This window comes from Poeciliopsis prolifica, unplaced genomic scaffold (assembly GCF_027474105.1).
Source record: "Poeciliopsis prolifica strain line A6 unplaced genomic scaffold, Auburn_PproV2 SCAFFOLD040, whole genome shotgun sequence".
In the NCBI taxonomy this organism is placed as follows: Eukaryota; Metazoa; Chordata; class Actinopteri; order Cyprinodontiformes; family Poeciliidae; genus Poeciliopsis; species Poeciliopsis prolifica.
Genome location: NW_026562415.1, coordinates 2591122 through 2617856, shown reverse-complemented (window position 1 = coordinate 2617856; position 26735 = coordinate 2591122). Strand labels below are relative to the sequence as shown.

Sequence of the window (26735 nt, the reverse complement as noted above, 5' to 3'; positions counted from 1 at the left end):
TCTTAATGTAAGTTGAACATATTTTTTGAAGGCGCTTGTGTTTGCTGTAAACATCGAGACTGAATAATGACTTCACAAATCCAACACTTTTGTGAATCTGGAAAACTTTTGCGTTATCCTGTCACCATTTTGAAACAAATTTGAAAAAACTATGTAAAAAAAAAATGGCAAAAAGAGTAGAGACTTCAAAATATAAATAAAAAATATAAGCAAAGCCAAATGTCAGAAAATATTAAATGTATGCAGCGGCATTTACCATTAAAGCTGAATTATTCAGTTGCTGAGAGCGTTATAAGGTGGTGTTTGTCTATTTTTACAGATTTCAAAATTGATGCTGTTTAACAATCCACTGTCTTTGTTGCATGATTTAACTGTTCAAGATGAGTTATTCACTTTTAGTAAAGAACATATCCAGGCTGTTGGCAGGCCAAATAAAAAGATCCAGTTTGCATTTTCATTGATCTGCACTGTTCATGTGGATGAAGCCTGATATTGTCCTGTTTAGAAAAAAAAAAAAAAAAAAAAAAAAAGTCCCTGCTGCGTTAATTATGGAAACGTTTGTTTCCATAATTCCAACATGTTTCAAGGAATCTCCACCCTTGGCAAAGATAAAATCCTAAATATTTTTTTCAATCATCTGAAATGAATTTGATATGAAACTCTGCACTTATAAATTCCTGAAAAGCTGAGTGAGAAGCTGAGAGCCAACCTACCATGGATCTAATCAAGCAACTTTGTAGGGCATCTTAATTCAAATAGAAGTGTTTCCTAGTTGAGAATGATATACATTTAGCATAAATACTTATAAACAGTTAATACAGACATGGTTGTCCTCTTTAGACATTCTCAGTTTAGGTAGAACCTCTCTACTTTCATGTGTAGTTGGTAGAAATCAACTGGACCCGGTCCATGCTCCCGATGCAGGTGAAAGTAATTGCATAACTACCCCAGCGTGACACTCTTTGCACTCAATGCAGTGCACTTTATTTTCCACTTCACTGTATCTTAGTGAAGGAAACTCGTCAAGCCTCTTGTCTTCGGAACGTTAAACACTCCTCCCCCCGTTTAATTTCAGCGGCTCTGGCTTAGAGTCGATCGCATGTGGCTCCTTATCTGATAACGCTTCCGATTCGGAGCTTGACATTACCTGGGAGGTTGATACAGATCTCGTCGGCTGCCACTCTGCCACCTGTCACAACTTTATCAAAAGTTGTGACAGGTGCTGCTCCCCTCTTGAGTGATATTTACTCTGCGAACATCTAAAATAAAACCTGTTTCATTGAGACCTCAAAGAAAATCTAAACTAAGATGCATTGCAAGTTATTTTAGGTTTTTCATGTTTAAGAAAAGAAATTAGAAATGACTTTTTAATGAGTGTGTCACAGCTTGTTTACATAATCCAACATGTGGACGCTCTAACTTTCAGGTTACATCTATACCTTTGTTTTTTTGTTTTTCTCAGAAGATGCTCAGCTTTGATCAAGAGCCCAGATGTATGTTTTAATTCTCTTTCTTTGTAAAACAAAGAAAGAGAGGCTGATGACATGTAATTTAGCTACTGCATGAGAAATGTCGGGCATGTCTGCAGATTGTGTTTTGAATGATTTGAGGTTTTTTGGAGCATTTTGGAGTATTTTGTATTTGTTCGCTTTTTTTTATGAACTCTTCCCATTTTGGCCCATTGTTGAGGTATAAGTACAAAAAAACGTGCTAGATTTAAGGTAGATATTTCTGTTGAGGTCAGTATTTTTCTACAAAACTGTAAAAGAAAGAGTGGAAGAACCGAAGCTAAGATGGATGGATAAGTAATGGAAGGATGGATTATTTAGACTGCACACACAAACCCGGTTTTATCTGTTTTTATGCGTTATGTGAATTCTCTGGGAAGTTACAGAAAAAAGTAATGGGAAAGTTAAATCTTTTACTTGCTGGATGCATTTTTGGAAGACAAAATCAAATGCTCATGCCTACTAAGAAACCCCAAACTGCACTGCTGGATCTATAAATATGATTTAGTGCCCCTTGAGCATGGTGGTTAACCTCTGCTGCTTCAGTCAAGGGCACCATTCAGGGCTGAAACACACAAGGTACTTTCTGATGCACGTGATATGCTCTGGGATCTCCATTTCCAATCTGAGAAGATACCTACCAGATTTCTGTAAAACCTGAGCCTCGTAAATTCTTTTATGCGCAAATGCAAAATCTGCATAAAAAAAAATTAAGAATCAATACAGCAAGCTTGCATATATTTCACTGTAGAGGCAGAACTGCATGGACTGGCACATTTAACCTTTAAGTTTCTCTGGATTATCAGTACATTTTTCTTTAAAACTGGAAAATGTGCATGTACTTGTGAGTCCTTGGCCTGCGCATTGTGTCTATAGATTGTTTCAGTATTAGATGAAGCCCCATAAATCAATCTGCTGAATGCCTATTAACTTCTGTGCTCTTTGCTGTGCTTTTAGTGCATCAGCAGAACCATGAAATTCTGTTTCTAGCGCTGAGAAGCTACCCGGCCAATTCTGGAAAACAGACAGGGAGAGAAGCTCACATGACAAAACAGCGCTTTTCAAGTGTTTGCATTAGAAATAAAGGGGAGGAGGGAAAGCAGGTGGTCTTCTTTGCATCTAAGGCTTCACAAACATCCCTTTTCCTATAATTTCTGCAGCACCTGCTTATGCCATCTTCCAACTGTTTGCACAACCTCTCCTCTTTCCTAATGGTAAACATCCTTATCGGCTGCCTACCTGTCCTTTCCTCGCCTCTCCTGTCCTGACAGTCATTTTGGCTCCAGGTGGCCAGCAGAGACCTTGCCCTTTGGTGCCACTTCTTCCTGCCAGCTGGAAGGAGATTGATGAAGTCGAGGTTCTAAGGCGACTCCAGCGAGGCCACTTCGGGGACTGACGTGGTGGACAGGCTCCATCGAAGACCATGCAAGCAGAACTAATAGACATGCTCTGGAGGGGAGGAAGGAGAGCTGTGTGTTAATATGAGTGAATATGCTCGGTAGATGAACTGATGAGACACAGAGATATGAGAAAGTCGCAGACGCTTTGATCAACAACTTGTTTAGCTATAGCGAGAAGGTGGTGTTAGGGGCTGCAACACAGTTCGTGAGCTGTGATAAATGATGAAGACGTGTCATAATAAAGGACAAGAGGGGATGATGAGTTCTATTCAAATGCTAATGGCTCTGACAGCTTGGTCATTTGCTAATCCTTAATCATGCTAAGTGTAGTGTTTCCTTCACATGTCGCGCCATAAGTAAAGTTCCTCCCCTTCAACTCTGTTCCTACTTGAATGCGTTTTGACTCATCTTCATTTTGAACCCCATCATATTTTCTGCTGTCTGCTGAACATTATGTCATTTGATTGCTGCCACAATTAGACTCAGGCAGAAGGACAGGTGTCCGTTTTTCTGAAAAAAAAATCTGTCCACAGGAATGCGCATGTATGACCTAGCCACTGTACACCTGTAAGTCACCGTGTCCAGACAAACACAGTGTGTCCTCTGCGGGGAGGCGTGTCCCCGTGTCTCATCAGCCTCATGACATCACCCTCAAGTAAATCACAAGGACACACTGTCCCACACAGCTTCTTCCTATATTAAAGGGATGTTCATGTTGCTGTGGTGATTGTAGGAAGTGTTGCATTGTTAGCAGGTGAGGATTGTCATTCATTGTTTATGTTTTGACCTTATATCGATCATAATTTATATCATGTTTAAAGCAGTAACTTGACTAAAACAATGTCATTTTTTCCCCCTTTTTAATTTCACCTCAATTTTCAAATGATAATAATTTTAAAACATGTTTTATTGACACTGATTTTGGCCTGTAATGTACCGTATCGTATGCGCGCCCACTTTTCCTAAAACTTATTTGCAAACTAACAGCAGTTCAGCATATTGGATTGTTTCAAACAACATTGCAAGCAGAAGAAACAAAGCCCGATAACGACGAAGGGATGGAATGTGGGAGCTGGTCAACGTGCCAGACTCAGCGGGAGTTCAGATCACAACGCTGGATAGATAGTTAATGAGAAGACAAGAAACAAAAACATCCACTGGAAGATGGTGTAATTTAGGCACCTTATACATAAAGGGTGCACAGTGGAGCCAATCAAAACAAGTCTTACATATCACTAGTGCAGGGCTACACAAGCAGATGCACAAACATCAAAGAAAAAGTTTGTACAGGAAGTTGAGATAGAGAGAGCTAAACATAAACAGAGAGAAACGTTCTGCAAGCTTTGGTGAGAGAGGAAATTTCCAGCAACATATAGTTATAACATACATGTTGTGGATGAGTGAGAATCTCAGCAGCATATTTGCATAAAGCCTTCATAAACAAGGTCTTCTTTTTCCTGAGACAATGCTTTGTCAGGGTAGCAGTACATGTTAGCGTGTGTATGCATCCATGTGTCTTTCAGAAACAAATGTCCTTTCACAGACGTTCATTGTCCTTGACGTACACAACTAAATTACCCACGAGTAAATTATGGGTGCTCGCAATAAACTCAAAATAAACATTGTACTGTTTTTTGGTGTCATACACAGACATATGAATACAACAAAGTTGTAATTCTTTCAGTGGTTCATTGTGCTGTACATGCTACATAATCGGTAGAAAGGCACTAAAAAATATGTCCACACACAGATTTATGACACAGCAGGCACACACTTTTTCTGCGCTTGCACTCACTAAAAACACAGGCCTGTTCTGATGCCTTTTTAAGAAAAAGTCTAGATGTCAGCACCATACTACTCTCTTGGTCACTTCACGTTCAAAAAAAGAGAAAAAAACAAGAAAAGAAAACCTTGCACAAGAATCTGACAGAGTAGCACTTTCTTTTTTTTTGCAGAGGTCAACACCTGGTCATGGTGGTGATAAAACACTTCAAAATTTAGACTGATATTTCGTCCGATTTTAATTCTGCAAAAATATTGCATTATTTTATGTGTTGATCCATCTAAATACATGTGAATGAAGTTATTCTGCCAAATGTGGGACGTAAATTTGTACAACATCCAAGATGGTGAGGATTATATGTGAGGTCCATTCTCATCCTCGTCTTTCATCTCGTTAATTATGGACATGGGTTTACAGGGATCCAAACCACACGCAGTGGTCTCCACTGAGCTTAAAGGGAAAGTGTAGGTTGGGTGTTGATGCCCGGCGTTGCCTTTGATCTGAGAAATTCAAAATGCGATCCACAAATATATTTCCCTCTCGTTTTGCTGCCGTTCTCTGGAAACTTTTGCATACAATCAGAAAAGAGGAGCACTGCATACATGAGATAATGGAAACTCATAACCGGGAATTGCACAGTTTTGCTTTCTCAACATGGGGAATTCTACTGGCAAAACAAGCTCACTAAATATTTCTGAGTTTCAGAGCATGCAGAATGCACATGGCGAGAGGCGCAATCGCGTGCCGAGTTTAGCATGAAATCATCATCGAGTTTAATAGGGAAACATCGGGATGGTGCTTGGGTGTCGGTGCAATAAAAATACATAAGCAGCCACAGCAGGAGCAGCTTGAATGATCAGAGAAAGAGAAATCAGCAAGCTTGTCAGATTATATAAAATGAGTCAGCTGATACTGATCAGCTGAGATTGTCTGCAGCTTCTGTGTTCTGCATAAACTGGAGCGATGCGCTGCAGTTTAATTGCCCTCCTCTTGCTTTTTCCCCTACAACATCTTTGCGTGTCTTTAACATTTTTTTTCTTTTGTACATCAGTAGAGCATTTATTACTTGGAACATTTCGTCCAACCAGCTGATCTCTCGATTGGGCCAACAATTGGCCTCATGGACCATCTGTTGTGTTTGCAATGTCGTCGCATTCATTTGTACTGAATGGGAATTGGGTGAATGATGTGGAATTGTGCATTTTGAATGGACCATTTAGTGTTTAAGTGAAAATAAATGTGTTGTTAAGTGAAAATAAATGTGTTCCTAGGAGATTTAACTGAATCTCCTAGGAATTGTTACATAAAGCTTAAGGACTTGAGATTTCGCAGCCAGTTTCTGATCACTTTTTCAAATATTTTCTGTCTGATTTCCTAAAAATAGACACATTTTAAGTGCGCTCTCTATCTGCATCGCATCTTAGAATATTGATAGTACAATTCTTCAGCTTATTGGACACAGCTATAAATAAAAAAAAGTTTTGAAAACATTTACAATATATCTTCTTTACTCCTTTGTAGGTTATGTTGTAGATTTATAGCTTTCTCTGTGAGAAATATAACCTTTACTTATTTGTCTGCCTACAGGGGCGTCAAACTCCAGCCGTTAAGGTGGCCTGCAACCTTTAAATGCTTCAACACATCTAATTCAAATGGCTGAATTACTTCCTCTGCATGCAGTCAAGTTATACGCACAGTCCTGCTAACCCCAATTCAGGTGTGGTGAAGCAGAGACACATCTAAAGGTTGTTTTCCCTCAACAACCGGAGTTTGATGACAATAGTCTAATACGGAAGATCACTTATAATTAGATGAAAGCTGAGTCCAAAGTAAAGTTTGAGAGAAAAAAATCTCTGATTTGCTGATGTGTGTTAGGTTGTTAAATCGTTTATTTTTGCTTATCATAATGGAGCCTTAGAAGCCTTTCTGTGAACAATTACAAAGTATTTATATCAAGATCAGAGGTGACGTCACACCATGTGGGCGAGACATGAGTCAGAGCTAAACAGCTCTGCGGTTAAACTGAGTTTCATTAATAATTTGTAAACTAAGACAGCATAATGACAGAGTTGACATTATAAACTGTTTTTAGTATTAAAAAATTAGCAATTAGCACAATTAACACTGTAAGCATTATTAATAGCAGTCAAGGGCTTTTCATGTAGTTTGTAGTGCTTTACGATGAATTAGAGATTTTGTGAGCAGTTTTCATGACAGATTGAATTGAAAGCTTAAAGAGAAAAAAAATGGAACTAGTTAACATCTATTTTCTAAAGTGCAATTCTGATTTTGCAGGGTGAAAGAGGCAACATGGCATTGTGAAAAATATACAAAAACCTTGATAGGTTTTAAAATTTCATTCACATCCTGCCTACTAATGAAAAGTGGGCCAAATAGGTGACATTCAACTGTCTTTTATGCCTTTTGATTTATACAGCCAAGATATGAACGCTTGTCCAGACAAATGAAGTCATCGTGACAAATACATATCTGGTTTTAGTATCCGAGAATAATGCAACAATTTTATGAATCCCCCAACATTCTTCAGTCCAAAACCAACAGTTAATTTTTTTTTAAACATTATTCTTTATATATCTTTTTAAGATGTAAAACTTTCCAATTTACTAGGTTGCATTCACTTTCTAAGTGTTGTGAAGCTCCGAGTTGTAGATTCTGATTGTTAAATGATACAAGTCGTCTGTTGCACAGTTAGAGGCTCATCAGAAACACATCTTAGCCTTAGTTGTTTTTTCTTTTCTTTTTTTTAACACAATTGATTTAATATCCATAACGGGATCTAGTGGACATGGCATACTACTCAAATAAATGTGCATTGCATCATTGTAGCCAAGCAATCTCCATTTCAGGCTATCAGACCCTGCCATTTTGTCAAAGCTCATGGTGTCTTTGACATATTCACAAGATGTTCTTTGGCATCAGTGCCCTGACGCACCAACCATAGCAGCGTATAATTCCTTTTAAGCAAATACCTATCAGACACACACAGACATGTTTCCTCGCTGACTGTCTTCCCTCCCACCCCCCAGATACACCATTAGCTGCAGCGTTTTCATAGGATTTTTTTTGTCTTCTATCTATTTTTGGTTATTTCACAGTCTTGTTTAGGCTACAGCCATCGCTCTCAGATCTGAGAGCTTCCAGCTGTCTCTCCCTTTCACAATGTACTGTCAATTTAATAGAATCTCTTATATGCACACATCAGGAATGCTTTAGATTCAATTTAACATTGATTAGTTTATGTCAGTGTGATTAGACTGATATAGGTTAGAAATAAATGGTAGCGCTTCTCAGAATTTCTGAGTTTTCTTAGCGTGGATCAGAATCATGGTAGAGGTTCACAGTTTTACTAAAAGAAAAATCCAGAAGTCTAAAAAACTGAAACTGACAAATGAACACATTTTATCCGTTTCCGCCTGGATCAATAGGGGTGTTGAATCTTTCTGTTTTTCCTGTCCTGTCATTTAAAATGCACTTACAAGACAAATTGGCAACCACTCCTACTTCATATGAATCACATCATTATTCTTTTTTTCATATATTTCAAATGTCTCTTATTTGAAGCTCAGTTTGTCTTTTTATAGCTTCCGGATCGCAGTTTAAACAGTGCTACTATGGTAACAGCAGGGGAGTGGGTGTTAGCAGCTAATCCTGTTTGGGTGTCATGGTGACATTGCTGAGGCACCCAGCAGAAGAGCTACACCCGCTTCCTTTGCTTTAATCATATTTCATCAGTGAGGATTTACTAGGTTAGAGGGTAAGGTGCTACATTTTCTCACAAATCCAGTGTCACTTAAAGTGCTCACAGTTTAATTCCACTGTACACAGAACTCCTCAGTGTCAGTAGAAGAACCCAGACCTTTTATTATAAGACCTTTGGCCGCCTGCTGTATTATTCTTAAGTTGAATTTTCACCTTTGCAGATGCATGCAATCACTGAAAACAGGCTTTGACTGTGGTTTGTTATTTAAATGCTCACAGTGCAGGTGTGTATCAGCTGTAGAAATTAATTTCCAGAAACAACCCCCCGCCCCCAAAATATCTAAATATCAATATTGAAGTTTCAGCTTTACAACCCTAAATTAGTTAGTTCATTTCCCTTGTATGTGACTCCTCCAGAACTAAAAAAAAAAAGCACAACATAAAGGGCTGTGCTTTGACACATTTTAAAATAATTCATGACACATTTTATAGGCTGCAGAAACAAATTATTCTTTAAATCTCTGAACTGCCTTTTCATAAGGTATTGTGTCGATACTGGATTTATTTTTACATTTTGTGAACCCATAATTAAATCTAGCTTTTCTAAAGCCAACCTTTTGTTGAGGTTTTAAAAATTATGTTTGCATCTGGATGCAATAATATATTACCATCATGAAGGTTGTTATAGGAACGTATATTTCACAACATCATAATTAGTTTAGACCTCCAATTCTGCTGTTGGGATTACCATTAAGTAGCATGTAATTCTTGGTAAGCAAATCCTTAACTGTTAAAACTGAGCAGAGAAACACACAATGATACAAAATGAGCTGAACTACTGAAATCGAGTTGCTATGCAGTAAAAAGTACAAAAGAACTATATCTTGTAAATGAGAAAACTTTACAGTTGGAGTTGTGTTGATTTTCTGTCAATGAAAGAAGCAAGCCAGAGACAGAAACCGCTTCATGAGTGCTATTTCTATTTGGCTGACTTCCTCTGAGATGACCTAGAGGTGGGATGTCAAGCTTATTCTTTCTCTTTTCTTTTTAATGACGTTGAATCTAATGCTGTTTCTAATATTTTTGAGTTATTCATCTGAATCTTCAGAGGGGTCCAGGCTTCAGCACATCTGATTCCATTGGATGCTAGATCTGGTCTAAGTGACCCCGTCATGTGAATCTGGTGTGTCCAGGACCAGGAAGGGGAACCAGATGGGTTTTTTTTCTGTCCAAAACCAGAAACCATCTGTGGCTTTTGTATCAATACTGTATCCACTCATATATGTTGGTGCATATAGTCTAAAGTTTTTAACATCCAAAATCCAGCCCTAAAAGGGCTTGATTTTAATTCAATGAAAAATTTTGATTTGATTAAAACTGGATTTTAAGAAAACCTGACCACCAACTGGATGGAAATGGATATGCTGACACTTGAAAGTCACATTGCTGAAACTAACCAACAAAAGAACTGACAATGAAGGTTTACAGAAAGTAGAAAGCTGATTTAATTCATTAATAACAGTCCATAATTAACAAGATTGATCTACAGGTCTGAGAAACATGAATTTGAGTTAATGAATTAAATTGTTCATAAAACCCTGTGCTGCATTTGTGGGCATGGAGACGGATTGCATGTCACATGAAAAAAAAACAGTCACAACTGCCAGTATTTTCTTGTTGCGTTTCTGTTTCTACATTTGCTTCGTATTGTGCTCCAGTCTCGCTCCAGTGGACACTAACCAGAGGGGGAAATGATGGAGCAATTCTTAACAGACTCACATTTACAGGCATGGCTGTTTCAGCACACCGTGGGGAGATAGAGCGGTGTGTTCGGCTCTGATAGGAGCAATTCACTATGGACGGAGAGGGAAGCAAAGGAAGATGCACAAAGAAAGAGGGGGGTTTATGTTTTCTGTCATTTGTGGACTTGAAACCACATTCCCCTCTCGGCACTTGCAGGATTTATTGTTTTAAAGGTGATTAGTCCATTCTGAATAGGGATTTTTAGCACTTAACACTTCCATGTCCCTAAAGATTTACTTAAACTCAACCTGAAGATATTTGGTTTCCATCATTTTGCCATTCTTCTTCTGAAGCCCACTTTTTAACTTATCGAAGCAGATTTTTCTTTTTTTGCTTCAAGTGTCAGATGGTTTGTTACTTTCAAATGTAGTAAAGAGTAGGAGCGTCTTAAAGAGACAGACAACAACTGAACTGATAACAACTGGTGTTGTAGTTACTTGATTACTTACTTACTTGGTATAAAACAGCACTATGCGCCTGGAAAACTTATAATGCTTCTTTTAAATAACTAAATTCTGTATTAAATAACTTTGGGTCGTAACAGAACAAAATTAGCAAAATCTAAGACCGATTCCAATTATTCACATAAATCTTTATTGTCCTTTGCAAAAATACTATTTGACTTTCTAATGGAGTAGATATAGGTATTACTTTCTGCAAAAATGTAAACAGTTTTTTTTCTAGGTTTTACATGACTGTTTAGAAAAAGCTGAAAACTTTTAAACTGTTAAAATTAGCCCAAACATAAGGATTTGAATTCAGAAGTTGTGTGTTTTAGACACTTGATGGCATTTATTAGATGTCAGGATGTTAAAAACATTAATTAAACATATCTGATGTCCACTTGTGAGTCTACTTGTCTTATTTCATAGAGAATTTGCTGCTTTGTCTTTAAATATGGTATTGTAGTGTTTCGTTTCAGCATGCTACCATATGTAGTATTTTGTCAATCTTCACCACCTTTCAGTCTGTCTTAGCCACAACTGCAAGACTGATTAAAGAAAGATGCTAGATGACTCATGCACACACACACACACGTATTCACATGCCATTAGTCATGCACTGAGTAAGAGTATAGTAATCTATCCATTCTGACAATTTGAGAATCAGCAACACTGATCTCTATGTAAAGCACTGATCTGTGTGTTTGTTTGTCATTTCACTTTGTCTTCATCTTTTACTTTGCTTGCGACTCACCTGCGTCTTCAAATGGGCGTCTGCATGAGAGGACAAAGATGAATTCCTAATTCAGGACTGTGCTGGCGTGCATGTCCGTGTTTCGTGCATCCGTCTCTCTGCGTGGTGAGGCAGCAAAGTCGTGATAAGTCAGACGCAGCAGAATGCAGAGCTGGAGAGGTAGTTTGTTACAACTGAAAAGCCAAAAGGGAAAACGTTAGCAGGGACAGATGAATGAGGATAATGAGAGGAGGAAAGATCTATTTCTCTGTATCTTTATCTTTTTTTCGATCAGTATTTTTTTTTACAGTATCTCAGCATCCCCTGCTTTCTTGCCATCCTTTTTTTCCAAAGGTACACGTTATCTTGCTTCAAACAAATGCAAACATCAACAGACATGCATACATACACACACACACACCATCTGATTATGTGCAATGATTTATAAGCCTATGTACTTCTTCTCAGATTCTTTTATTTTCCTGTACTTCAGGTGTCTATTGCTCTCCTGAGGTCAAACTTTATTCCAGTCTTTTGCAGCCTCAAATAAATGCAGGCTGCACTTTTCATTCTTCAAAAAGGTGAAAGCCTCCTTTTCCAATTTCCTAATTATGTATTTATGTTGATTTGGTGGTCAGGATTTTCCTCACACATAGAAAAGCTATATTTAAATTAAGATTAGATTACACAAAAATGTACTGCATCCAATAATAGGTACTTTTTGAAGGGAATAGATTTGCACCAAATTTTATTTAGGAGTATCGGAGTAGAACACAATGTTCACTTTTTTTATGTTATCTTTTTTTTATTATTATTGTGCATCATGTTGTGCATGTGCATATTTCTAGATGGCTAGAAATATGCACATGCTAAAGAGAAAAAAGTCATGGGTTGTTTTTCATTTGTTTATCAATCATTTTGTTTGAGTGTACATTTGTCTGTTTGCTCTATCCAGAATGCACTTACAGGCTGATATTGCCTTAATTATGTTGCTAAATGTGCAGATATACTTAACTGCGTGGCATTGATCCCTTAAAATACTTAGAAACACAAACAAAATGTTTTTCTCGTTTATGGTTAATTCAATTATTTATTTCACATGAATTAACAGATAAGACAAAATACATATTTTTTGTTTACTGAATTCAAGAGCAGAACTGTTTAGAAAGACTGCTGACAACACATCCGGAGTTCCAACTCGGGAGACAACAAGAATATTTTGCAGATAGACGATTGCTCGTTTTCTTCAGTGTCTATGAAAAGCTGATGGCTCCATGTCCTCAATGAAGGGCAAAGTGTTAAAATGGAGAAATTAGATTTCATCTTCATGGCTGTTAGATGTGAAACTCTGAAGAGGATTGCTAAGTGCTCAGAAATTCACAGACGATTTGCTACAGCAATTCTTTTGCGTGAACTACCTCAAATATATAGAGAAGAAATATTATAAAGACGTTTAGTGTTAAATTCAAATATTTCAAACTTAGCAAAAAAAAAATACAGCAGTAAGTGTTTTTTTTCTGTCACATTGTGAGTATATCAAAAACAGAGGAAGTTTGCAAATTAGCGGATTGATACATTCAGTGCAGGTCTTAGCCCTGAAAACATTGACCTGCTCTACTGCAGTTCCTTGGTTTTGGTACAAAATGTTTGTGAACCAATATAGATTTAATGGTAACTCTTAAATTTTGATTTGTGGTTTACTTTGAACTTTTCACTACAGTTTGTGACAAAGTGTGTAGTAGAAGAAGGTCGCTTTATTAAAAATTAGTCCAATCAACAGGTGGTATATGATTCTGTGATGGGTAAAACCGAACAGGCACAAATGTATGATTTCATGACAGTATAGGAACTGTGTCGTTAGCACATAGAGCAGACACACAATAGGAACTATAGATGATGACAAAACAGTCGTAATTAGGACTATATGCTGTGGATATTCTTGGTACAGTACTGATCAGTGTCATCTGTCTTTGTGTGGGAAAAAAAATTAAAAATCTGCTGCTGCCGTAGCCCAGTTTCTATGGAAACCTGTCAGTACCCATCCTGGTCTCTATGGGAACTTCATGTTGGCACCCAGAGATTGAGAGAAAGAAAGATGAGAAAAAGAAGGACAGTAGGTGACAAAAAAAAGTGAGGGAGTGGGTCAAACAGTGGAGTTGAAGAAAAAATGAAGAGGAGACAAGGACTTAATAGTAAGACATGGAAAGAATATGAAAAAGTGTAAAGATTGATAACGAAGTTTAACAGCACTCCAGATTTGTTTATAACCAGCAAACCTGACTGTATTGTCACTTTTTTTTTAAACTTGAATTTTGTCACGTTCCAGCCTCACTTGAGTTGGAAGGAGATTGGCTGGAGATGCAGAGCACAGCCTGAACAAGTTGCCAGTGCATTACAGAGCAACACAGAGACACACAGGACAGATTACCATGCACACACACACCACCACACCTGAGAGCAAATTACGGTAATCAGTTAACCCAACATCAAGAGTGGAGGCTGCGACCCTCAGCACATTTGTCCTGGGTTCGATTCCCTATCTCTGGCTGTTTGCTGCAGGTTTTCTTCTTCACCCTCCATCTATCCCATCTGGATTTTATACAAGCGCTACTCAAATGTCGCAGCAATGACCCACCGGTTTGTTTATCGGTTAATCAATGGGTGCTTCTTTGTTGCGGTTCCAGTAATGCACAAAGTTTTGAGTAGAAAGTATTTAGTTTTATGCTTCTGTCTGCATTAATCATTCATCTACAGTTGCTGAAGTTGTGGATAGGTTTCACTTGACAACATCCCAACCTAGTTTTTGATTCACTTAGAAATTAAATATTGTAATAGGAGTGACAGGATTTAACATTCCACTAAATGTGTCACACAGAGGCAGCTAGTGGATAATGTGGAGTAAAAGTATAATGAAGTCCAAAAAGCAACTTTACAGCTGGGAGCACAACATAGGAAGCCAGGGAAAACACTGAGTGGACGATACGTAGCAGTGAGTTAAACTAGTCAGGAGTGATCAGAGGAGAGGTGTATATATAATGCTGGAAGGATAGACCAGAGATGATTACCTTAACCCTATCCTGAGCAGAGTGCAGACTGAATAGAGAGACAGACAGAATACGGCACAAGAGGTTGAGGAAGAGTAACTAAACTAGAAATCAAATCTAAAAACTAAGCACAACAACTTAGCTATAATAACTAAGAGGAGATTGAAGTAAAGTAGGACAGAAACAAGACTGATATGATCAAAATAAAAATTAAAGAGAACAGATAAATGAACTATAAACCCGGAAAATCCCAACGCAACCCAGGATTCTGACTAAATGCATTTGATCTCATGTTTAAACTCAGATAATAACCATGTTTAGATACGCCAACATACATAGAAAGACGAGAAGCAGTATGACAGCAGCTTACAGTGTGATAAAGCCTTGCAGATGGTGAAACCCTAAAATTAAATTTAGCCCAAGGAAATTTCTTTTCTATAAGGTTGTGGTGTTTCCTGCACTCCTTTTGATGCATTCCAGGGCATCAAAACATTCACATTAATCAAAAATGAGATGAAAGTCTATTTTAAAATATCCATGTGTTGCATGGTGACATCTCATTCCAACGCGGTGTGTGTGTGTGTGTGGGTGTGTGTGTGTGTGTGTGTGTGTGTGTGTGTGTGTGTGTGTGTGTAAGAGAGAGAGGCACCAGTATCTGTTTCAAATCCACTGCTGCTCTGTGCAGCACACAAATAGAGACCCTCTTCAGAACGACAATAGTTGAGAAAATTAAATGTTCACCAGCTGGCTGAGACAACAAAAGGCTGAACGCTCACAGTGCTCAGTGTAACAAGAGCAGAAAGTATTTTATATACCAGGGTGGAAACCGAAAGTCAAGCCTGCTCACAAAAGTACTTCAGGTGTATTTTGCATCCAAGTTTAGGATGCACTTTTGGAGATAAAGTGATATATGTACTGTTTTTTTCCTTTGTAAAATGAATTAAATCGAGTTGTGACAAGCAATGCTTCACAAGGTGCTGAATTCTCCCAGAGGTATGCTGAAAGATAAGAACCTAAGACTCAGTTTGTCATAGGTGAGTAAGCCAGTACTTCTGTTGATAATCCTGTACTACCTCTCTGTGTTCTTTTGAAAAATATTTCTTTGACATCAAATCAATTAATAGGGAGCCAGGGAGGCCCTTCATAGATATTCTCAGCTGGAAATGCAAGATAAGAACCTGCCAACATCGTTAAAACCCGCCATAATTTTCTCTCCACAATTGTTAAAAAGTAAAACTTCTGTGTAACAATATTTTTCCACACAACAAAATATGACTTAAATCATTTGTTTAAAAAAAAAAATCAAAAGCTGAGGATAGACGTGTCTAATTTTTCTTGTATGTTTTTTTAAAAAAAGAAAAGTATGTGATCTTAGCGATGAAAGCACTAAAACTATATACAAAGTTCAAATTCATTTTTTGCTCTCTTTAATTATTAAGCTAAAGGATTAAACTGAGATGATGAAATTCAGTCCAGACAGCAAACTCAAACATTAAACGTTTTTCTTCCACTTCTGTTTACCAGAAGTAGTTCTGTTTGCTGAATGCAATTCTATATTTCCTTGTGAATTAGAAGCTTGTATATTTCCTTACTTGTTGGTCAAATTGTTTTAAATTAAATGACTTGAATCAAACATCGAGTTTCTAGCAACTAATTGCATAAGTTTTAATCCATATCTCCTGAGAGAACCAACCAACACACCTTTTTCAGATGTGCCAATCTCAAAATCAAACCAATTTGATGATATACAACATAAACCTTGTTGTACTTAGGTTATTTTAAATCCTAATCAGGCTTACTGTGCTTTTTAATCCTGCCTCCCATTGATGACAAGTGGTGTTTTAACATCATGAGATTGTTGCAGCCCTGCTAGACACAGAATATTTACTCACTGACAATTATTTGCTGGTAACTTTGCAGTTTGGACTTGTTGAGAGGTTAAGTTCTGAAATAAAAATGCTATCTTTGAAGTGCCCCCCGCTGCTTTGTGTTCATATGTGTGAGAGTGGTTGGTGTTCAAAGTGCCTGACAATCACACAGCAGCAGCTGACTATGATGGGTCTGTGGGATCTTTCAAAAGCAGCTTAATGGCTAATCCTGTCTTCCAGCACACACACAAACACAGAGGGTCATTTCAAATGGAAACATAGCCCAATTTATGGTAGAATGTCAATACTATAATCTGATTGGTCTAGTTGATGGATAGGTGGTTTGGTTGACCTATCACAGTTAACTCAATTATTGCTCCCACATACTCACCTTTCGGTTGATCCGTCTGCCTTCTTCTTCCTCTCTGTCTCTTTTAGTCTGCCTCTATTCCTCGCACCTGATTCGCTCTCCCTCTTTCAGTCTCTCATCTTTTATCTCTCATTCCATCCCTGTCACTAACCAAATTAGTAGTGCCCCTTATGGATTTTTCCCTTTATGGGTCTGTATGAGTGGAATGAAAGGAGGAAGGGAAGTGTGTGTTTGTGTGTGGCAGGCGAAGCTGCTCCTACCAGATGTTTTTCTTTGTTTTATTCTTCTGAGCGCCACGCTGTCTGCCTGTCACCAGCAGATACACGGACTGGTGTGTGTGTGTGTGTGTGTGTGTGTGTGTGTGTGTCTCCGTGTGTGTTTAAGAAAGAGGGAATGTTACGGAGAGCCTTTGTGAGAGGGCTGGATGTGTGAGTGTGTGGATTTGAGAAATTAATTACTTCCACATCAGCACCATGTGTGGAGAAGGGTCATCAGAACAAATGATGGATATTAAAAAAAAAATCAATTATGACAGATTTTGAAGCTGATATGAGAATATCACAAAGATAAAGAAGCCCAGTGATAAAAGGAAAAACTTTCAATTGGCAGTGAGAATAAAATCATCAGTGCATGATTGTTTTCAGTTTCTAAAAAGTGCAAAAGCATTGGGGAGACACCTATGTTTCTGTCTTTTAGTTATTTATATTGTCCAAATTACTCAAATATCAGGAAACCTATCTAAATTCCAGATTATCGAGGAAATACAAAAATAAGGGCAGGAAATGTAAACCGGAGCATTCTTTCAACATTAATTTGTTCACTTTTGGTGTGTTGTTTTCATCATCTCATTTTGTAGTGAATGCAGGGCCACTTCTTGACTCAGACCTGGCACTGCTGTGATGGAGTCATTCTCCAAGCTCCGACATATTTGTTTGTTTTCTCTGGAACTGCTTTAGATTCAGATCAGCCCCAAGAACCAATCTCAGGGTAACTTGTGTAAACAAACGTCAATGTTAACTTTACATCGAGGCTGCTGATTTATGTGTTGACATTGACTGGTGATGCGAGAGTAATTGTCATCATAATTAATTCAACAACAAGGCAGATTTTATTTGTCCATTACTTAGAAGGAGTTTATTTCCCACTTGGGAGAATAACCTCTCGTAATGTGTACAGTAGATTAGTTTTCTCATGGACGGATGGATGGTACTTGTTGAAGTTGACTAACTTTGTCTGACATTCAGCATCTTTGTTTATGCTACTTTTGGACACAACATACATAAAAAAAATTATGTCTAAATAAATACATGGACTGACTAACTTAAACAGCGAAAACTACACTGTCTTGGATGTTCAATGGCTGGATGGCAGATACATGGCAGATGGCAGATAATTCTTTTTACCTGCTCTAAAAATGTACTTTGTAAGACACACAAACCGACCCACAGAGTAACATTTTTTTTCTCTATAAAACATGCTAAAATATTTGATAATTATGCATCTTTTATAAAGTAGAAAATAAATAAACATCATAGCATTATTTGCTTGTTTCTCTTATTATTATACAAGCGATCTTCAGCATAGTAGTACAGCTACTTACCAGAGGAACTTAGAAAAGCAGCCATGTTAAATTCTTATGAGCACCAATTATTATACATAATTTGTTTTCTCAGCCTGTGCGCCTAGAGCGTATAATTCCTTAAGACAGAAAATTAATGTGTATATTTAATTGGTGTTGCAGAGAATGAAACTTTAATAGTTGATTATTTTTTTCCCCACAATTGCTTCAAGAGTTGCATTCATTGGGAGAATGAAATGTTGTAAAAAAATTGGAACAAAATCACCAGTATAAAAACATTCTTACATGTTTACTGTTCAAATGTCCAAATTTGAACACAAAAAACTTCCCACACAGCAGAAAAAAGCAATTAGCATTTTGGCTACTATTAATCTCATTTGATGCATTTCTGGTGAAAAAAAATAATTTATTGGGTTTGTACTGCTGAAATTGCTTGTACACCCTACATAAGCTGTATATTCATATAACTGTATTGATACAACACCTACATTTCAGCTGTTTTGATTTCTATTTCAGTTTTTTCCAACTTGGACAGCTTGGAAAGCTATTATTGCATATCCAGACATGTAGAGAGGCTGCGTCCCTTCAGGTTCAGGTCTGGCTGATTTTTCCCAGGAGAACAGGCTTACGCCTTGAGGGACCTGGCTGGCCCTCTGTTCCAAACCTCTGGCCCTGTGTGCATTTGTGTCCATGGGAAAAGAGTGGGATCGAGAGAGGGATCAGGGGCTGAGATGAATGAGTGGATTGACAGATGTAGCTAAATATGTTTTATTAACTGACATAGCTGAATATAGAACATTCATGTTTTGCACGTCTTGATCGAGCTCAAAACTAGCAGCTATAAAAGAGTTCTGACAGATAATTAGGTGGATGATGAATTGTTTACAACTTATCTAAAGTCCTATGATCCTGCCCTCAGAAAGCCATATCGGGACATTTCTCAGGACCTCAGGCAGGAGGTCGTCGCTGTGACAACAATCTCCGAGGAACGCTGTGGTAGAAACAGAGCTACTGAATGTGTGCGCGTGTGTGAGTGTGTGTGTGTGTGAGTGTTCATTTGTGCATCAAACAGTGGCCATGAGGGACCGGAAGATGGCTGTTCTGATTAAACAATCAAAACGTTTTGATTGTGTACATGACCAAAAGTTACACAAATACATGCTAAAACAAAAAAAAATAATGAAGCACAAACACACACACACACACACACACATTGTAGACAAACTAGAGGCTTGATCCACAGCAAGTGAACATCTTGTGCAGGCTGTTAAACTCAGAGAGGCAGATAAAGGGGTCAGCACTGTTGGTTCTCCCAAGTTTTGAAAAATGTCTTGGAAATAAAACGATGTTATGACTTCAAACAATCATGCATATAACAGGACAGTTAGGGTACCTTATTCAGGGAACTTTTTCAATTTAAAAGTTATACTTTAAGCACACTAACTGTTCTCTCATGCTGTAATACGTTTCCTGCAATGTTGCTGCTCTGATAAATGAGTGGACCTTGCCTTTTCTGTGTGTCCACAGGAGCGTGTGGAGTACCTGTTCCTCATCATTTTTACTGTGGAGGCGTTCCTCAAGGTAATAGCTTACGGCCTGCTCTTCCACCCCAACGCCTACCTGAGGAACGGCTGGAATCTGCTCGACTTCATCATTGTAGTAGTAGGGTAAGTGAAGATAAACGATGCAAGAAATGAAGGTTTAAAACAGGGATGGGCACCTCCAGGCCTCGAGGCCTGGTGTCCTGCAACTTCTAGATGTGTCTCTACTTCAACACACTTGAGTCAAATAATGAAATGATTAGCAGGACTCTGGAGAACTTGACTGCACTTAGAAAGTGACTCAGCGATTTGATTCAGCTGTGTTGGACCAGGGAGATGTCTAAGAGGTACAGGACAGAGGCCCTCGAGGACCAGGGTTGCCCACCCCTGGTTTAAAATGTGTTAGGAATGTTCTGGGTTACTCTGACCTGCAAACGTCAGTATGAATCCAGCTGGTCTGTGAAGGCCTCAGTATAATGAATTTTATCTTTACGCGCACAAGAAACAAATGTACAGAAAGTACAAAAATGGAAAAGGTATAACTACTTTTGCAACTCACAAAAAGTATTTCATACTACAATGCTAGAGATGGCTTTTTGTTTGGTAAAGCGAGCTTCATTTTGTTCATTGCGAATGCCGATGAAAGCCCCAGTAAACTTGGGCCTGAAGAGTACTGATGCAGCCTAAACTGATTAGCTTGTGAGATGCTGAGAGCAAATCCCTGCTCTGCTTTTGTCTTTTATCTGAAACTCACCAACACAGCCTCTCTGCTAAAGCCTCTTCGCTTTTTTTTTTTTTTTCTCCGTGTGTGTGTTTGTGTGTGTCTTCACGCCAGCTGAGCCGTGTGTACAGCATAGTCTCTGCATTACTGCCAGTGGACCTGACAGATACATTAAAGCCATAAAAATGGTCTAATTGAGCGTATGTGTGTGAGCGTGTGTGTGCTTCCAAGAGGAAGAGAGAGAGAGAGAGAGCCGGTGAGGAAGCGGCCTGCGGCCTGAGGGGAGGCTTCACCAGCACAGATACAAACACTCTAAACCAGTCTTCTTCATTGCCAGTCAAGTGCTCACTCACATTAGACATCACTAACTAAACGCGTTTGGCTCTCGCTCATAAAAAACACACACATTCCAACAACATGGTACCATTGCCCCCGGCATAAACACAACCTTTCCCACTCCAGCAATCTACTCTCCTCATCTGCCCCTCTCTGTTCTGTCTCCCTTTGCTATATTTAGGATTTTACTGTGATACAGCATCTTTTTTGTTTGTTTGTTTGCCAGTCACACGTTAAGTGCTTCAGTAAATATGTGTTTTTCTTGCAACAGTGAAACATGGAGTTCAGAGGTTCACAATTTGTCTTATTCAGGGACACTTTAGGAGATGTTTTTGCTGTTTTGGTTAATTTAAACCAGGGTGAGGAAGTCAGTTCTTTAGGGCCGGCGTCTTGCATGTTTTAGATCTCTCCCTGGTGGCAGTAACAACCTTTTCAGCATGTCGCTGTTCTTCTTAGGCCTTCTAAGGAGCCATCATTGGATCCAGGTGTGTTAAACCAGAGCGAGAGCTAAAACATGCAGGATGCCGGCCCTCAAGGACTGACTTTGGGCACCCCTGATTAAAAACGTGGCTTCCCCAGTGAAATAACATCTCACTGAAGCTATTTCAAACAAATATTATCTAATAGGTGAGCGGCTGTTTCCCCCCCCCCCAAGTATTAAAAACACAGTTTTGTATCTATTTTGTTTAATGCAGGAAACCAAATTGTTTATCTGTAATTGAATCACTTTCATTTCCAGAAATTAATTTAAAAACAAATTGATGAACATGTGAAATTTTTTATTTTATTTTTTCATTAATAATTAAATTTTTTTTTGGTGACTAAATGTGCCAAATGTTCCTAGGATGTTCTAAAAGGAAAACAACTTCAACTGAAACGTTGTGAAGCAGAAACAGACACGCTTGCACTAGAAACATTCAGCTGTGACAGGACTGTCTCTCTTTATGTGCATGGCTGAGCGCTCATCTTCATGCATGTGAGTGTTAAACTGCATGTGTGCGTGCGCGTGTCTGTGTGTATAGATGGGAAGCGACAAGAGTTCACTCCCTCTGGAATACTCACCATATGGGTGAAAGAGCTTGTACCTGGTGCTGAGCAGCCTCGGGACTCATGCGCCCGCATTCACACACACACAGTTGCTACAGGCCACACTGTTGCTGACACATACCTAAAAAGCTATTAATGAAGGATCAGTGCGTGTGTGTGTAAATGAACAGGTAGTCCCCTGGCTTTTTCTTCAGGACATATTTTTCTTCTCTCCTTTTTGCTTTTTTTTGAATAAACTTAAATAAGGTGAACTGTCAGACAAAAGCAACGACTATAACTCTACGTAAGCAGATGCAAAGCTTTTTTTTGCTGGGGAAAATCTGTATTAAATGTACTTAGCATTGAAACTTTATTGACGACAACACCTCACAACCTGCCGTTTCTCTTTAAATGGAAACAGCTGATCGAGTGTTTGGCTGTGGATGTGTGTTGACCCTTACGACGCAAACGTTCTAATTAATAAGAAATGAAATGCTGGTGTTGCTAACTCGTTAATCCTCGACGTGCTCGTCAGACTGAATGAAAAAGGCGCGCTTCCCACCTAGACACAGAGTTAATCAAATGGAGAGTCTGAGAGAGAGAAGGAGAAAGAGAGGCAGAGAGGGCCGCATGTTTTGAGAGGCCCTTTCAAGTGGCCATTTCATCTCTGCTAATTGATAATTCTCCATGACTAACACACCACTGACTGGCCTTTGAGCTTAGCTAGCTAGTATTTTCTAGAGAGTCTCAACAGCACAATCATGGAGAAAAAAAAAGGGATGAGGGGGGGAAGGATGTTGCACTCAGCTGGATGTACATTAATTCAAGCATGTTAGCCACTTGGCCCGAAGAGACATCGCTAAACAACAACAGGGATAATGGCTAACTGAAGGCAACGGCACATGAAAGGCAACAGCTTTTGTTTAAAAATGCAGTTTTTTTTTTTTTTTGCTTTGTTTTGTCAAAGTTGCAATTTATGCACTGATATGTGAAGACCTAAAGAGAAATAACCGCTGATCCTGTTTCATTTGTAGACATGAGTATTAATTTTTAAACCTTCACTTTGCTCTTGTTAAAATGAGGTTTGTCTAAAGTGCAGCAGTTATGTCACCATCGTCTTCTGATGTCTTGTTGTTGTACTTAACATATTTGCTGAAGTTCCTGCTCTGTCCAACAGGTTATTCAGCGCGATTTTGGAGCAGGCCACAAAGGGAGATGGGGCCACTCCGATTGGAGGGAAGGCAGCAGGTTTCGATGTCAAGGCTCTGCGGGCATTCAGAGTACTAAGACCGCTCAGACTGGTCTCTGGAGTACCCAGTAAGTACTAAACGTTGCGGTCTAGGGATACGATGTGAAGGGTTATTGGGCGAGTTGGCGGGGGAAATGAACCTCATATTGGAGCTGATACTGTGAGTTTGTCCCATTTGAAAAATATAGACATTTTGGGCAACAGATGACTTTTCTATCAATCTATTAAAGTAGAGAAATCGATGATTTAGAAGGTTATGTGACACAAAAGGAACTGTGAGCAAAAAGGATGCAAGGGTCTGTGTTTGTGAGCAACTATACCCTTTGTTATCCGATGTAAAGTGTTTGCACTGTTCAACAGATTTAGATAAAATCCTTTCTACCCATTCAGTGTCATCGCAACTCAATAATTTATGTTGATAAGCACATTGCTTCGCTAACATGCTCTCGACTGTATTTTTTATGCAATAATTAATGTCTACAAAAACTCAAGAGTTAAAGACCTAAGAGATTGTTCAGAGAACTTAGGAATAAAGTGGATAATTTTAATAAAAGTTTTATATCTTTGGTAAACTATATTGTCTTCTGTGAATAAAGCAACAAGTTCCAGAACCTATTAAAATGTTCTGAATCATTGATGGCATTTTTGCAGTTCAGCAAAATTGTAGGCGTCGGCATGATAATATTCACTACAACACAAATGAACTGCTACACTTGAATGAGACAATATAAGAAGTTGTTTCAATGGATACACAAAACTTGTATATTAAGATTACTTTCACATTGTCTAGATTGTAATTGTATTTTGCCAACCGCAAATTGCTTATTATAGAGGTAGAGGGGACAAAAAGCAGTAAGCATAAGGCGAATTCATAACAAGAATGAATGAAGGAGACTGTGTACCTGCTCCACTGACCCTCGTCAATCAACATTTACTCATCATAGACTTTAGTTTCATATAATTCTGTTTTTTTAATCAAACAAGGAATTTTTTTTAATGAACAATTTTTTTTTTTTAAAAACTAGACCTAAGCTTCCATCATCAATTTGATTCAGAATTATACAGAAATGCTCAAATTTACACACGCATTGTCACTAATATTTTTTTAAGAGATAAATCACGCTTTGAATAGACGTCAAAAAGTTTCTGCCATAATTGTGGCTGGATGTTGGATCAGAACAAGCAGAGAGCTGAGTTAAACTGATTGATTTTCCAGCACCAACTCAGATTTAACAGTCTACAATTTTTCAAAAGACTTCACTGGAGTCCCATTCTATGTCTGCTTTATCTATTTCACCAGTCACTGAGACTTACATTAGAGTTGTAAGTCGCTATGATTAGAGATTATCACCTAATCTCACTCAGAAGCAGGGCATATTCAAACATTGGTAGGTACCTTCAGGTTAAGGCTCTTGCCCAGGGCCACACATGGCAGGAGGAAGCTGGAATCAAACCCTATCCAGCCTACCTGGTTGATCCATTTATGTTACAATGGCAGGATAGTCACATAAAGCTTCGAAACTCTGCTGCTAGCATTATGTTTGTGCCGCAGGTTTACAAGTCGTGTTGAACTCCATAATCAAAGCCATGGTTCCTCTGCTCCACATTGCCCTCCTGGTCCTCTTCGTCATCATCATCTATGCCATCATCGGCCTGGAGCTCTTCATGGGCAAGATGCACAAGACCTGCATTTACAGCCATTCAGGTAGGCGCAAGCACAAACGAAAAGCCCAAGCAGTGAGAACATCATTTCATAAACACAGGGGATAAATAACACACAGCCCTGCTCATTAAAAGGCTGACTGTGTATTAACTCCAATCTGTAGTAAAAAGTCAATCCATCAGAAACACATGGCAGAGAGTAAAAGAGTGCATACCTTAAACAGTTCAATTAATAATTCACAACATCATTTATTTTATGAATGATTCGAACAATTATCGAAACAGAAGCCGTCATAAATGATTGAAGCAACTTTTAGCACAGGTTGTTGGATGGAAATGGACTCGAGTGTTATGGGCCCCTGGAGAGGCATTAGCTTTGCATGGGTTAAGTGGTGATACACTATTCTCCTATACGTCACCCTGGAGGGTTTATTTCCCATAATTAGTTTAACACTACTTTTCACATAGCCTGGGTTTATTTTATGGCTGTTCAACTGAGACTAAGATACATATTTTGTTATGTTTGTAAAATACAAAGTTAAGATAAAGAATTACCTCCTTACAGATTTCTTCTGTTTTTGCTTTTTGGTCGTATTTACATGTTTCTCACTTCAACACACAACATATCTTTTTATTCTAGAGAGCTTTAGTAAATATAAAATATAGATTTCAAATGATTATTTTCATTGTTAAGAGTAAGTTGTCCAAACTAACCTGGACTTGTATGAAAATCAAAATGTTCTCATCGTTAAATCATAAGATAACTGCAATTACACACTTCATTCAGATCCACTAGTCACTGCAAGGTCTATTTCTAGAAGTGCAAAAAATTACTTTAACGTTACCACTCTGTTGACTTGAAGTAGGTGGAGCATTCTCAAAAAGTAACATGATGACCTAACAGATATAAATTGAGCCATTTTTATGACTTTGGAAGTCCAGTGAACCCCAGTGAGGGTCATTATCCACAAATCGGACAAATTTGGAGCAGTGTGCCAAATCAATTACTGTAGATCTTTTCAAAAGGACAAAAAAAAAACAAGAACATCTAAAGCACAAGAACTCCAGCTGCACCAACTAAGGCCGTTGTTTATTAATTTATAACAAGATCGGAAATGAACAAACAAAAATCATTGCAGACTTCCAAGACAAAACCCATCGCTGACCCATAAGAACACAGACGTCCAACTAAGATTGAAACAAAACATGTCAATGATCCTGTGTGAACTGATGAGACAGAAGTGAAACTTTTTGAAAAATTTGCCTCGGGCTACATCTGGAATACAACTAACAGAATTTCAGCATTTAATTCCTATATGGCTATGTGAAAAAGATTCACTGTCAGGTATCCCAAATACCTGATAGCAGCAGTTGCAGAAAAGAAAGCACTTAAGAGGTTTAAGTGATCATCACACAAATGGGACTTTTGATAGCTTTTTTGGTTTTCTGAAAACATAATATTGATGTAATTAAATATCAAGTCGTTTTTCACCAATATACAGTGACTGATTTAGATAAGTAGTAATGCTGAGTACAAATCCCCTCAATTGTGCTAACAAAAATGATATTTTGGTTCATGCTTTTAGCAAAAGACAAAAAACTTTTTAGAGGGTATATTATCAAACATTTTGATAACTGCCAAAATATCGTATCAGATTTAACTTATAAAAATCTGAACTTGTTTTGCTTTCCGCAGGAAAGTCATTTATGCAACTTTATGTTGATCAAAATGTGACTTCTTGTCGCAGGTACAAATGCAGAGGAAAAACCAGCACCATGTGCACCTGACGGCGCTTACGGTCGGCACTGCATGCAGAACGGAACGAAGTGCCAAGTGGGCTGGGAAGGCCCAAATGATGGAATCACCAACTTTGACAACTTTGCCTTTGCCATGCTGACAGTGTTCCAGTGTATAACCATGGAAGGCTGGACGGACGTGTTATACTGGG

The 26735-nt window shown here is 38.3% G+C and overlaps 1 protein-coding gene across 1 annotated transcript in view; it reads left to right on the top strand.

Annotated features, from left to right (window-relative positions):
• cacna1c (calcium channel, voltage-dependent, L type, alpha 1C subunit) overlaps nt 1–26735 on the top strand; it is a 176698-nt gene that overhangs the window by 89120 nt on the left and 60843 nt on the right. Inside the window, exons 4-7 of the mRNA XM_055054866.1 lie at nt 19779–19918; nt 23053–23192; nt 24677–24829; nt 26535–26734. Of these exons, the coding sequence (XP_054910841.1) occupies nt 19779–19918; nt 23053–23192; nt 24677–24829; nt 26535–26734 (633 nt within the window). The remainder of the gene's footprint in view (nt 1–19778; nt 19919–23052; nt 23193–24676; nt 24830–26534; nt 26735) is intronic.